General features: G+C 42.5%; 1 protein-coding gene across 1 annotated transcript in view; it reads left to right on the top strand.

The window, feature by feature from the left end:
• LOC115143121 (potassium voltage-gated channel subfamily B member 1-like) overlaps nt 1-11,915 on the top strand; it is a 77,018-nt gene extending 65,103 nt beyond the window's left edge. The window contains exon 2 of the mRNA XM_029683223.2: nt 9,562-11,915. Coding sequence (XP_029539083.2) covers nt 9,562-11,448 — 1,887 coding nt within the window. The 3' untranslated portion in view covers nt 11,449-11,915. The remainder of the gene's footprint in view (nt 1-9,561) is intronic.
• Nucleotides 11,916-13,034: the final 1,119 nt, after the last annotated feature.

Below are 13,034 nucleotides of genomic sequence, written 5' to 3'. Positions count from 1 at the left end.
ATTCTCCTTTGCTAAGATAATACATCTACCTGACAAGTGTGGCATATCAAGAAGCTGATTAAACAGCATGATAATTACACAGGTGCACCTTGTGCTGGGGACAATAAAAGGCCACTCTAAAATGTTCAGTTATGTCACACAACACAATGCCACATACGTCTCAAGTTTTGAGGGAGTGTGCAATTGGCCTGCTGACTCCAGCAATGTCCACCAGAGCTGTTGCCAGAGAATGTAATGTTAATTTCTCTACCATAAGCCGCGTCAACGACATTTTAGAGAATTTGGCAGTATGTCCAACCGGCCTCACAACCGCAGACCACATGTAACCACGCCAGCCCAGGACCTCCACATCCGGCTTCTTCACCTAAAGGATCGTCTGAGACCAGCCACCCGGATAGCTGATGAAACTGTGGGTTTGCACAACTGAAGAATGCCTTTACAAACTGTCAGAAACTGTCTCAGGGAAGCTCATCTGCTCGTCATCCTCACTAGGGTCTTGGCCTGACTGCAGTTCGGGGTCATAACCGACTTGAGTGGACAAATACTCACCTTCGATGGCCACTAGCACGCTGGAGAAGTATGCTCTTCATGAATGAATCCCGGTTTCAACTGTACCGAGCAGATGGCAGACCGCCTGTATGGAGTTGTGTGAGAAAACGGTATGCTGATGTCAACGTTGTGAACAAAGTGCCCCATGGTGGCGATGGGGTTATGGTATGGGCAGACATAAGCTACGAACAACGAACACAATTGCATACTATCAATGGCAATTTTAAGATGCCGTGATGCCGTGACGAAATCCTGAGGCCCATTGTCGTGCCATTTATCCACCGCCAGCCCCCCATGTTTCAGCATGATAATGCATGGCCCCATGTCGCAAGGATCTGTACACAATTCCTGGAGCTGAAACTGTCCCAGTTCTTCCATGGCCTGCATACTCACCAGACACTGTCACCAGTGGTGGAGAAAGTACCCAATAGTCATGCTTTAGAAAAAGTAAAAGTCACCTAGTAGAATCTAAAAGTCTAAAAGTATTTGGTTTTAAATATACTTAAGTATCAAAAGTACATGTAATTGCTCAAATATACTTAAGTACCAAAAGTAAAGGTAAAAGTATAACAAATGTCAAATTCCAAATATTAATCAAACCACACGGCACCATTACATTTTTTATTTACAGATATCCAGGGGCACGCTCTAACACTCAGACATCATTTACAAACAAAACATGTGTTTAGTGAGTCCGCCAGATCAGCCGCTGTAGGGATGACCCAGGGATGTTTTCTTGATAAGTGTGTGAATTTTCCTGTCCCGCTAAGCATTCAAAATGCAAAGAGTACTTTTGGGTGTCAGGGACGTATGGAGTTAAAAGTTCATACTTTTTTAAAGAATGTAGTGAGGGAAAAGTAAAAGTTGTCAAAAATATCAATACAGTGCCTTCGGAAAGTATTCAGACCTCTTGACTTTTTCCACACTTTGTTACGTTACAGTCTTATTCTAAAATGGATTGAACTTCGCACAGCAATTGAAGAGGACAACATTCCACAGGCTACAATCAACAGCCTAGTCAACTCTATGCGAAGGAGATGTATGGGGTCAATCTCACGCCATATGTATTGAATTCAAAATTAAATAAATCGTGAACATGAATTACCTGTTGCACAACGTTCGGCGCAGGTGTTGGTGACTGGTTCGCCATACACCTGCGCCGAACGTTGTGAAACAGGTCATTCATATGTCTACCTAAGTAGTTAGATGGTTTGTCATTAAATGTATTAGATAGACATGCTTCTAATATCTATACATTATTGACACGTGACTGACAATTTTGAAGTACGTTAGCTAAAACACTAAAACAAGGTGATGTCAGAACGTTTACTTAAGTAGGCAATAGAAAAAAAGCCTGTCTATCATGTTCATTGATGGGTTAAGATGAACCGTCACTCGAATCGAAAACTAGCGGACCAATAGAGACTCATTGTCTATGCTTCCCTCTAAACCCCGCCCTTCATGGAAAAATAATGCCAAAACTCGAAATCGAAAAGACTGGCAGTGAAAGCAAAGAAACAGACATTTAAAGCAAAGATACGTGTAGTGTAACCAAAAGGTAGTACATGCAGGCAAGAGCATAGGCAACATGTATTTAATAGGATTGGTTGCTGGGAAGGTTAAGAGAAAATTATTTTTGCATTCGTTTTCAAATATTTTCTTTGATCATTTGCCACAGTTTTGCTCTCGCTTTTAAATGATTTGCTTACAAGTTTTGGGGTTTTGCTTTTGATGTATTATTTTGGTTTACAATTCTATACATTTTGCTTTCAATTGTTTGGTTTTTGATTTTGACATCTGTTATTTCACCCATTCTCGAAAATATAATGTTTACATTCTCAACTTTATTTTTCATGTTCTCAATTTATTTTGTTTTGAATTCAATACATATGGCGTGAAATTGACCCCATAGAGATGTGCGCGCTGCATGAGGTGGTCATTCCAGATACTGACTGGTTTTCTGATCCACGCCCCTACCTTTTTCTTTAAGGTATCTGTGACCAACAGATGCATATCTGTATTCCCAGTCATGTGAAATCCATAGATTAGGGCCTAATACATTTATTTCAAATGACTGAAACTGTAACTCTGTAATTGTTGCATGTTGCGGTTATATTTTTGTACAGTGTAATTGACCTGGATTCTCAGTGCGTGGAGCTGGCTCTATGGCTTTACATGGTCCACGTTCTAACACTTAAGCTCTCCCCATCCCGGCGTTGTAACCCAACACTGAGAGTGAGAGTGTGAGAGATAAACATCTACATGTAGACTAGACACAGAGAGCAGGTTGGATGAATCTTTCAGTAGGGCAAGCGGATATCTCTGCTTTATTTAATGCTATAACATAATACATTTAAAGGTGTGATAATGTTCACGTGATATGGTGTGTTATGTCTTGAAGTGTGTGGAATGTTGTGGAACGTCATTTGTGTTTGGTCCACAGACAGAGTAACAGTATTGCATGTCTGGATGTCAGGCGTAATGTGCACACGTAATGTGTCATGCATGAGGTACAGTATACCTAACAACCACATCAGCCAATGTGTGTCAGTTTAAGTGTGTCAGTGAAATACTCAAGAACCACAAACACTACACAGTATTAGAGGTCGACCGATTATGATTTTTCAATGCCGATACCGATTATTGTAGGACCCAAAAAAAAGAAGCCGATACCGATGAATCAGCCAATTTGATTTTTTATGCATTTGTAATAATAACAATTACAACAATACTGAATGAACACTTATTTTAACTTAATATAATACATCAATAAAATCAATTTAGCCTCAAATAAATAATGAAACATGTTCAATTTGGTTTAAATAATGCAAAAACAAAGTGTTGGAGAAGAAAGTAAAAGTGCAATATGTGCCATGTAAAAAATATAATGTTTAAGTTCCTTGCTCAGAACATGAGAACATATGAAAGCTGGTGGTTCCTTTTAACATGAGTCTTTAATATTCCCAGGTAAGAAGTTTTAGGTTGTAGTTGTTATAGGAATTATAGGACTATTTCTCTCTATACGATTTGTATTTCCTATACCTTTGACTATTGGATGTTCTTATAGGCACTTTAGTATTGCCAGTGTAACAGTATAGCTTCCGTCCCTCTCCTCACCCCTATCTGGGCTCGAACCAGGAACACATCCACAACAGCCACCCTCGAAGCAGCGTTACCCATGCAGAGCAAGGGGAACAACCACTCCAAGTCTCAGAGCGAGTGATGTTTGAAACGCTATTAGCGCGCACCCCGCTAACTAGCTAGCCATCGGTTACACCAGCCTAATCTCGGGAGTTGATAGGCTTGAAGTCATAAACAGCTCAATGCTTGAAGCACAGCGAAGAGCTGCTGGCAAAACACACAATAGTGCTGTTTGAATGAATGCTTACGAGCCTGCTGGTGCCTACCACCGCTCAGTCAGACTGCTCTATCAAATCATAGACTTAATTATAACATAATAAGACACAGAAATATGAGCCTTAGGTCATTAATATGGTCGAATCCGGAAACTATCATCTCGAAAACAAGACGTTTATTCTTTCAGTGAAATACGGAACCGTTCCGTATTTTATCTAACGGGTGGCATCCCTAAATCTAAATATTCCTGTTACATTGCACAACCTTCAATGTTATTTCATAATTACGTAAAATTCTGGCAAATTAGGCGGCCCAAACTGTTGCATATATATATGCGTGCAATGAACACAAGAGAAGTGACAATTTCACCTGGTTAATATTGCCTGCTAACCTCGATTTCTTTTAGCTAAATATGCAGGTTTAAAAATATATACTTCTGTGTATTGATTTTAAGAAATGCATTGATGTTTATGGTTAGGTACAGTTGTGCAACGATTGTGCTTTTTTCGCAAATGCGCTTTTGTTAAATCATCCCCCGTTTGGCGAAGTTGGCTGTCTTTGTTAGGAAGAAATAGTCTTCACAGTTCGCAACGAGTCATGTTAGTAGGCAATATTAACTAAATATGCAGGTTTAAAAATATATACTTGTGTATTGATTTTAAGAAAGGCATTGATGTTTATGGTTAGGTACAAGTTGGAGCAACGACAGTCCTTTTTCGTGAATACGCACCGCATCGATTAAATGCAACGCAGGACACACTAGATAAACTAGTAATATTATCAACCATGTGTAGTTAACTAGTGATTATGATTGATAGATTGTTTTTTTGTAAGATAAGTTTAATGCTAGCTAGCAACTTACATTGGCTTCTTACTGCATTCGCGTAACAGGCAGTCTCCTCGTGGAGTGCAATGTAATCAGGTGGTTAGAGCGTTGGACTAGTTAACCGTAAGGTTGCAAGATCGAATCCCCGAGCTGACAATGTAAAAATCTGTCATTCTGCCCCTGAACAAGGCAGTTAACCCACCGTTCCTAGGCCATCATTGAAAATAAGAATGTGTTCTTAACTGACTTGCCTAGTTAAATAAAGGATAAATAAAGGTGTAAAAAAATATTTAAAAATCGGTGTCCAAAAACACAGATTTCCAATCATTATGAAAACTTGAAATCGGCCCTAATTAATCGGTCATTCCGATTAATCGATCGACCTCTACACAGTATCCTTATAAACACATTGGAAATATAAGGAGACATACAATGACAATATTCAATGGTCAGATAGACTTCGTCCTTGCCAATAGGTAAAGTGCAGTTTACACTTGAAATGGTGTGAACTTGAGTCATTAACGGTGATTGGTTGAGAGAATCGTTAATGGGAGCAAATCCCCTTTGGATCTAATGTGATTTTTATACATCACTTTGGTCCCTCAGGATCCTGACAAGATGAAGAACATGTTAGGTGTGGCTCTGATTGAGTTGGAACTGTCTGGCCTTTAATTCACTCTCTTTTGGCTGGGGCATTGAGCTGATGCTGGAACACTATAGCCCAGACTGCCTGTACCTCTCTGTCTCTTTCTATCTCTCTTTCTCTCTCACTCAGCCTCTCCCTAAAGGCCAGGGTGGGTTTGCAGGCACCTCACCTGCCAGGATTAATTAAAGCTAATGAATGCTGAGCGGTGCCAGGGAGTAATCCTGCATTCCACTGACCTGGGGACAGGGACAGGGACCTCCACTGTGACCTTGTGTCGAGATGACACACACACACTAGCTGGGAGAGGACTAATAGGTGTGCCACACCCAGCGTACATGGCCCTGATCTGAATGCGCTCTGTTAATCCACAACACCTCGTCCAGATCCTGATGTACTCAGCATGTAGTACTCATCCTCCTGTCCCCTGTAACTGCCACACAGGTTCAAATGCTCTTATCATGCAGGGGAGTCACAGGCTGTGCTATGAATCTAGGTCTCTAGTAGTCTGCTAGTAGGACAGACTCACTTTGCAAGGTGCTTTGTAGAAGAACTAGGACAATAGGTCTGAGGGAGTCAGTCTGAAGGTGAGAGGCAGATGGGAGGGACTGAGAGGATAGGCAGAAAGAAGGAGAGGGAACAAAGTCACACATTTGACAGGGATATGACACCACAATTTACAGCTGTACAGCAACTTTGAAATAAAAAACGTAACACCCACAGTGTTAAATGTAAGAATCTCTTAGTGTGTACTGTATATGTGACCATCAGAAATAGTGTTAAACTAACACTTTTAAAGTGTTGATGAACTAACACCCTAAGAATGTTTGGTCCCTAAAACCATGGGCAACATCTGACTTAAATTAACACCTATTCTGTTACAGTAACTTGCTTTGGGGTGTTGTTTTAACACTGTAGGGCAGGGATGGGAAACTTTGATGGGGTGGAGGCCACAAAAAAAAACATGGTTTGCGTACCCACATCCAAAGCCTCCACATTGCAAGCAAAACACTGTAGTGGCCCCCCTCTAGACAGAGAGAAAACATTTTTGCATGACTCAATAGGCACGCTGCAGTCCTGTTTAAAGTTAATTTTGTGCAATTCTACACATTTTGCCATGGGGTGTACAGTTTTAAAGCAAGTTTCATGATTTCTCCACATTTTGCAATGGGGCGGAGAGTAGATTTTGCAATTTTATAACACGTTTCATGCAGTTCTACTCATTTCGGGGGGGGCAGTTATTTGTTTAGATAGATGGCTGCTAACCTAATTTAGCTAAAAATCTAAAAATCTAAAAATTGTTAGCTGACATGGACTAATTCCCTGACTATTGGTGAATAACATAACAAGAGGAAAACTGCTGATGCACAACCAAATTTAGAAATGGCATCTTGTGTAGCCTACTATTTTAACTCGCAACAGTAAGTTGAGACCCCAGCCCAAAATAATAATGGGGGGGAATTGATCCAAGGGCCTTCAAAATGCATTTTAAATGGTACCAGTGCCACCCATGATTGTGTTTGCTAGTGACAGAGACACAACTGTTGCAATGGATGACATCCTGTAGCTTTCAATTAGTGAGTGCCTAAGCTCATATTTTCTCAAAACAATTACATTATAACAAGGCTTTGCTTTTTTGACAATACCATACTTTGACAGCCTAGTTTTACCCTAACACAGTTGTCTGAAACTACTGGTTTGAAAGTCATATCACTAGCTTGCGTAGTGTTACATAATTCCAATCGGAATTCAGCCAGTTAGGATATCCAACAATTGCAACTTTTAATCACCCGCAATTTGCAGTTAGAATGACTGTCAAGGTAGGGAAGATTGAAAAATTAGACTTCCGGGCCTCCCGAGTGCACTGCATCGCAGCGCTTGAGGCATCACTACAGACCCGGGTTCGACCGGGAGTCCCATAGGACAGCGCACAATTGTACGGGTTAGGGCAGGTTTTGGCCGCTCTAACGACTCCTTGTGGTGGGCCGGGCGCCTGCAGGCTGACTCTGGTCGTCAGTTGAACGGTGTTTCCTCTCACATATTGGTGCAGCTGGCTTCCAGGTGTCCAGGCGGGCAGGTGTTAAGAAGCGTGGTTTGGTGAGTCATGTTTCGGAGGACCTTCACCTCTCCCAAGCCCGTTGGGGAGTTGTAGTGATGAGACAAGGATGTCACGAAAAAGGGGGTAAAAAAAATATGTACAGTACCGGTCAAAAGTTTTAGAACACCTATTCATCCCAGGGTTTTTCTTTATTTGTACTATTTTCTACATTGGAGAATAATAGTGAAGACATCAAAACTATGAAATAACACATATGGAATCATGTAGTAACCAAAGAACTGTTAAATATATTTTATGTTTTAGATTCTTCAAATAGCCACCCTTTGCCTTGATGAAAGCTTTGCACACTCTTGGCATTCTCTCAACCAGCTTCATGAGGTATTCACCTGGAATGCATTTCAATTAACAGGTGTGCCTTGTTAAAAGTTAATGTGTTGAATTTCTTTCCTTCTTCTTGCATTTGAGCCAATCAGTTGTGTTGTGACAAGGTAGGGGGGTATACAGAAAATTGCCCTAAGTCCATATTAGGTCAAATGTTTTAGAACACCTACTCATTCAAAGGTTTTTCTTTAGTTTGACTATTTTCTACATTGTACAATAATAGTGAAGACATCAAAACTATGAAATAACACATATGGGATCATGTAGTAACCAAAAAAAGTGTTAAACAAATCAAATATATTTAGCTTATGCCTTGATAACAAAATGTATTTCCTTCTTAATGTGATAGGGCTTTTGATTCAAATAACGCTCCATTGTGCACTTGGCGTCAATTTCAATCCCACCGGTATTTTTTTGTAATTGTAAAAAAAATTTTAAAAAATGTTTTTATTTAACTAGGCAAGTCAGTTATGAACAAACTGTTATTTACAATGACGGCCTACACCAGCCAAACCCGGACAACACTGGGCCAATTGTGCGCCACACTATGGGACTCCCAATCATGGCCGGTTGTAATACAGCCTGAAATCAAACCAGGGTGTCTGTAGTGACGCCTCTAGCACTGAGATGCAGTGCGTTAGACCGCTGCGCCACTAACCCCACTAGCATCAACACTCAATGATGGTAGATAGCCTAGCGGTTAAGTAACCAAAAGGTTGCTGGTTGAAATCTCTGAACCGCCTAGGTGAAAAATTGGTCGATGTGCTCTTGAGCAAGGCACTTAAACCTAATTGCTCTTGAAGGTCACTCTGGATAAGAGCGTCTGCTAAATGACTATAATGTAAACAACACTTTTTACCTCAACACCAAGAGTTTAACACCCGCAAATTTGCTCAGATAGGGAACGCTGGTAATACACACACCATCTTTGGATCAATGTGCACCCTCATCTCATGTATGTTCTGTCAATCACAAGCCACATAAAAGACAAGAAGAGTCCATTTTTAAGCTAAGACTACCGTACAAAGGTGGGAAGCAGGGGCGCTCCAGTACAGTAGGTGGCAAGCTAGGATACCGGTAAACAGTGACCTTCGCCCCGCCTTTCGGGCACTGCTTTCCTGCAGTTCTGATAATGAGGCCAGGTGCTTAGCAGGCGGGAGCGAAGGACACTGTCTGCTAGCTAACACTGTGGTACACATCAGGTGGGAGGCGGGGGTGATACCGGTGTCTAGCTTGCTAGGTCACCAGTAGACAGTGGCATTTGCCATCGAAAAACTCAGATAATACCAATATTTTAATCGCATATCAGGGGAAATCCAGAACATCAAAAATGTCACACAAGCATGAGGATGACGTGCTAAAGGGGGGAGCATTCGTGCATGAACAAATGGGGCGCTCGAGGGAGGAGGGGGGGGTCAGACATGAATGCTCAACCAGGCAATTAAATCATATTTATCTTTGACCTTTTTTTTCTCTTAAAAAGCTGGTAGTCCTGATATGACAGTAACCTTTTCATAATGTTCAGGAGGAATCAGTCAGAGAGCTAAATGGGTCATGAATTAATCATATTCTTCAGGTGTCAGCCTCACAAAATGACTGTTATTATTTGCCGCAGCCGTACTCAAGAAGTTTAAAGCGTTGTTGAAAAGTAATTTTGTCCCACAAAAGCGTTGAAATGATTTGGCATTAATGTTCTACATGTCAATGCACTGACGTTTGCATGTTGTCTTGGTTGTGTTTCAACAGGTCCTGGCCATCATCTCCATCCTCTTTATCGTGCTGTCAACCATTGCCTTGTCTCTGAACACCCTCCCGGAGCTGCAGGACATAGACGAGTTTGGCCAGGTGACAGACAACCCTCAGCTAGCTCACGTGGAAGCGGTGTGCATCGCCTGGTTCACCATGGAGTACCTGCTCCGCTTCATCTCCTCGCCCAGTAAGTGGAAGTTCTTCAAGGGTCCACTAAACATAATAGACCTGCTGGCCATCCTACCCTACTACGTCACCATCTTCCTGACTGAATCCAATAAGAGCGTTTTACAGTTCCAGAACGTCCGGAGGGTGGTGCAGATCTTCAGGATCATGCGTATCCTCCGTATTCTGAAGCTGGCCAGGCATTCCACAGGGCTTCAGTCTCTGGGCTTCACCCTGAGGAGGAGCTACAATGAGCTGGGCCTGCTCATCCTATTCCTGGCCATGGGCATTATGATCTTCTCCAGCCTTGTCTTCTTCGCCGAGAAGGACGAGGAGGACACCAAGTTCAAAAGCATCCCGGCCTCCTTCTGGTGGGCTACCATTACTATGACTACGGTGGGGTATGGGGACATATACCCAAAGACTTTACTGGGTAAGATTATTGGGGGTCTATGCTGCATAGCTGGAGTGTTGGTGATAGCCTTGCCCATCCCCATCATCGTCAACAACTTCTCAGAGTTCTACAAGGAGCAGAAGAGGCAGGAAAAGGCCATCAAACGGCGGGAGGCCCTGGAGAGGGCCAAGAGGAACGGCAGCATCATCTCCATGAACATGAAGGAGGCGTTTGCACGCAGTGTCGAGCTCATAGACGTAGTGGTAGAAAATAATGGAGAGAACATGGGGAAGGTGCAGGACAACCACCTGTCTCTTAGCCACAGGAAAGAGACTCCCAAGAGGACCACCTCAGAGATGGGCTTCACTCAGTCATTAGAGCCCAGCTCACCAGACAAAGCCCATCCCGCCAGCCCTCAGCAACTCAACGCTCAGAAACTGGAGGAGATGTACAACAAGATGGCTAAGACCCAGTCTCAGCCTAACCTGAACAGTAAGGACAAGGGGCATTTGTCTAAAGCGCCCAAGAAGAGAGACGAGATTGAGATGGGTATCATCCCCACAGAGCCTGCCCCAACCACAGACATGAGGAGCATGTCCAGTATTGACAGCTTCATGAGTTGTGCTGCTGACTTCAACGAAAGTGCTCGCTTCTCCCACAGCCCCAGCACCATTGTTCCAGGGAGGGTTAGCACCAACCCCGTGCTCGAGACCACCCTGGAGCACGAGGCCATGGTGTCCCCCCACAGCGCCACCAAGGTCCCTGGAGGACGAGGCTCCAAGCACGGCCTGTTCTCTGACAGCCCCCGGGGCCTACGCTTCAGCAACCCGCTAAAGAACCGCTCCCTCAAGGTCAACTTCAAAGGCGGGGACGCAGACCCTTCCTCCTCCTCCTTACCACAGGGGCCAGGGGGCGGGGCCCTCTCAGATAGCTCTGCCCTCTCTGCCCACTCCCTCATGAGTCCTGAGGTGTCTGTCTACACCACTGCCAGCAGCAAGACTCCACCCCCTGAGACCCTGATCCCGACAGTCTTCACATTCCATGACGCGTCCATCAGTAAGTTCATTGATGCTGACACGGACGAGGAGGAACACCTCCATGATAGCTCGGGTACAAACGCCTCCCAGAGGCTTCTGGGGAAAGCCAGCCCCAAGCTCAGCTCCTACAGCAGCCACCACCGCATGGCCAACCACCTGGAGGGCTCCCAGAGAATGCTGGGTAACAGTGTGTTCCCCTTGGAGGCCCAGTCAGGTGGGGGACAGGGGAATCATGTGCTCTCCCGGGGAGAGAGGAGTCGTTCAAACACCCATAATGAGAGCAAGTGAGGTAGGGGAGGGAATAGATAGTACAGACAGGACCCAAACAGGAGGACATTGTGCATAACTCTGCAGATCTGGTCACACACTGTAGATTTAGGAATTACTGAATCAGCATTGTGCTAAAAGAAATGTTGTTGATTTCCTTGTGTTTTCTTCCTCAAAACTGGCCTTAGTTATATGTGACTATGTGTATGCATAGCGTGCACAAGTGTTTGTATGTCTGTAGGTATATGTGTATGCAGGATGATAGGCAGATAAACATACACACACAGTTATGCAGTATTTTATGTATATTGTTTTCCTTTTTTTATCATATAAATAGTATATTTTCTTTGGTCTGTTATTTTATGACTCTATCTGAGAGGTGAACTTTCATCCTTGTTTATCAACAGTTTGGTTCAGCCATTAGAAAGGTAACGGCCACTTTGATTTCCTGTCTGTTTCCTCATTCCCATCACACCTCTGCCTCCCGCCTCCCGGGTAGCACTAACCGCATTAACCGAATATTTTCAATTCTGTACAGGGTATTCTTTGTTGTTTTGTTTGTTTACTTCTTTTTTTTCTTTTTGATTGTGTGTGTTTTATCCAGACAGGTTAGGGTTAGGTTTAACCCGCTCTCCTTTATATTTTAATACTCTCTCAGATGTGTGGTTGTGGTTCAATGTCATACTTCATATCCAATCACCATTGATACTGGGGAGGGGATAATAGCATCCATTTAGGCTGGATTGAAAGTACTGAAAACACTCAGATTTTCCATTTTAAAGTTCCACATTTGTACAATTGATAATACTGTACGAGCATATAACTCAACAAGAACATGAAAAAAGAACACACTCATTGTGCAAAAAGTTATATTTTTAAAATATATTTTTAGAATGGTATATTAGAAGAATGAATTATACTAAACTCATAGATTTGCATTTCAATACATTGTTTTATTTTAGAGAGATTAATTACAAGATAATGAATTTTTTTTTTTTTTTTCTAGTAGTTAGGGTAAACGTTTGTCCTTCTATCCTTCGTAAATGTGAATGACTTTGTATAACACTCTGTTAAATCCAGGGCATCTTTAATCATATCATGGACCCACAAAATGTTATTAATTAATTATAACAACAATAGTTTCAAAACAGCAGAATGTCCGAAATATTTCATGAAGCCTTGGACAAATTCAAACACAGCAGAGATGAAGGGAGAAAGGAGGAGTGGAAGATACGATTTTAATTTAGCCTTTAAAACACCCGGCTAAACACTCAATATAGAGTGAGAAAAAAGTGTATTGTTGACTTCCATTGTCCTATTTTTCTATTGTCAGACTACATGCAAAGAGATAGGTATTTCTGTGCCTCTGCCAGTAACAAACTTGCTTCCCTCCCCATCTCCACTCTGAAAAGTCTGTCACTATAGCCTCAGTTTAATAGAGCTCACATGACAATTCAATAAAGTGTAAAGCAAATAAACACAGAGAACTGGGTCACCATGCTGTCAGGGTGTGGTATTAAAGCACACCAACACCCAGACACGCAATACACATAACACACACACACACTGGTAGCACACAGAGACACATAGACTTAAATAAATACACA

This window comes from Oncorhynchus nerka, linkage group LG15, assembly GCF_034236695.1.
Source record: "Oncorhynchus nerka isolate Pitt River linkage group LG15, Oner_Uvic_2.0, whole genome shotgun sequence".
In the NCBI taxonomy this organism is placed as follows: domain Eukaryota; kingdom Metazoa; phylum Chordata; class Actinopteri; order Salmoniformes; family Salmonidae; genus Oncorhynchus; species Oncorhynchus nerka.
The sequence above is the reverse complement of the archived record's forward strand: the minus strand, read 5'-3'. Positions and strand labels throughout refer to the sequence as shown.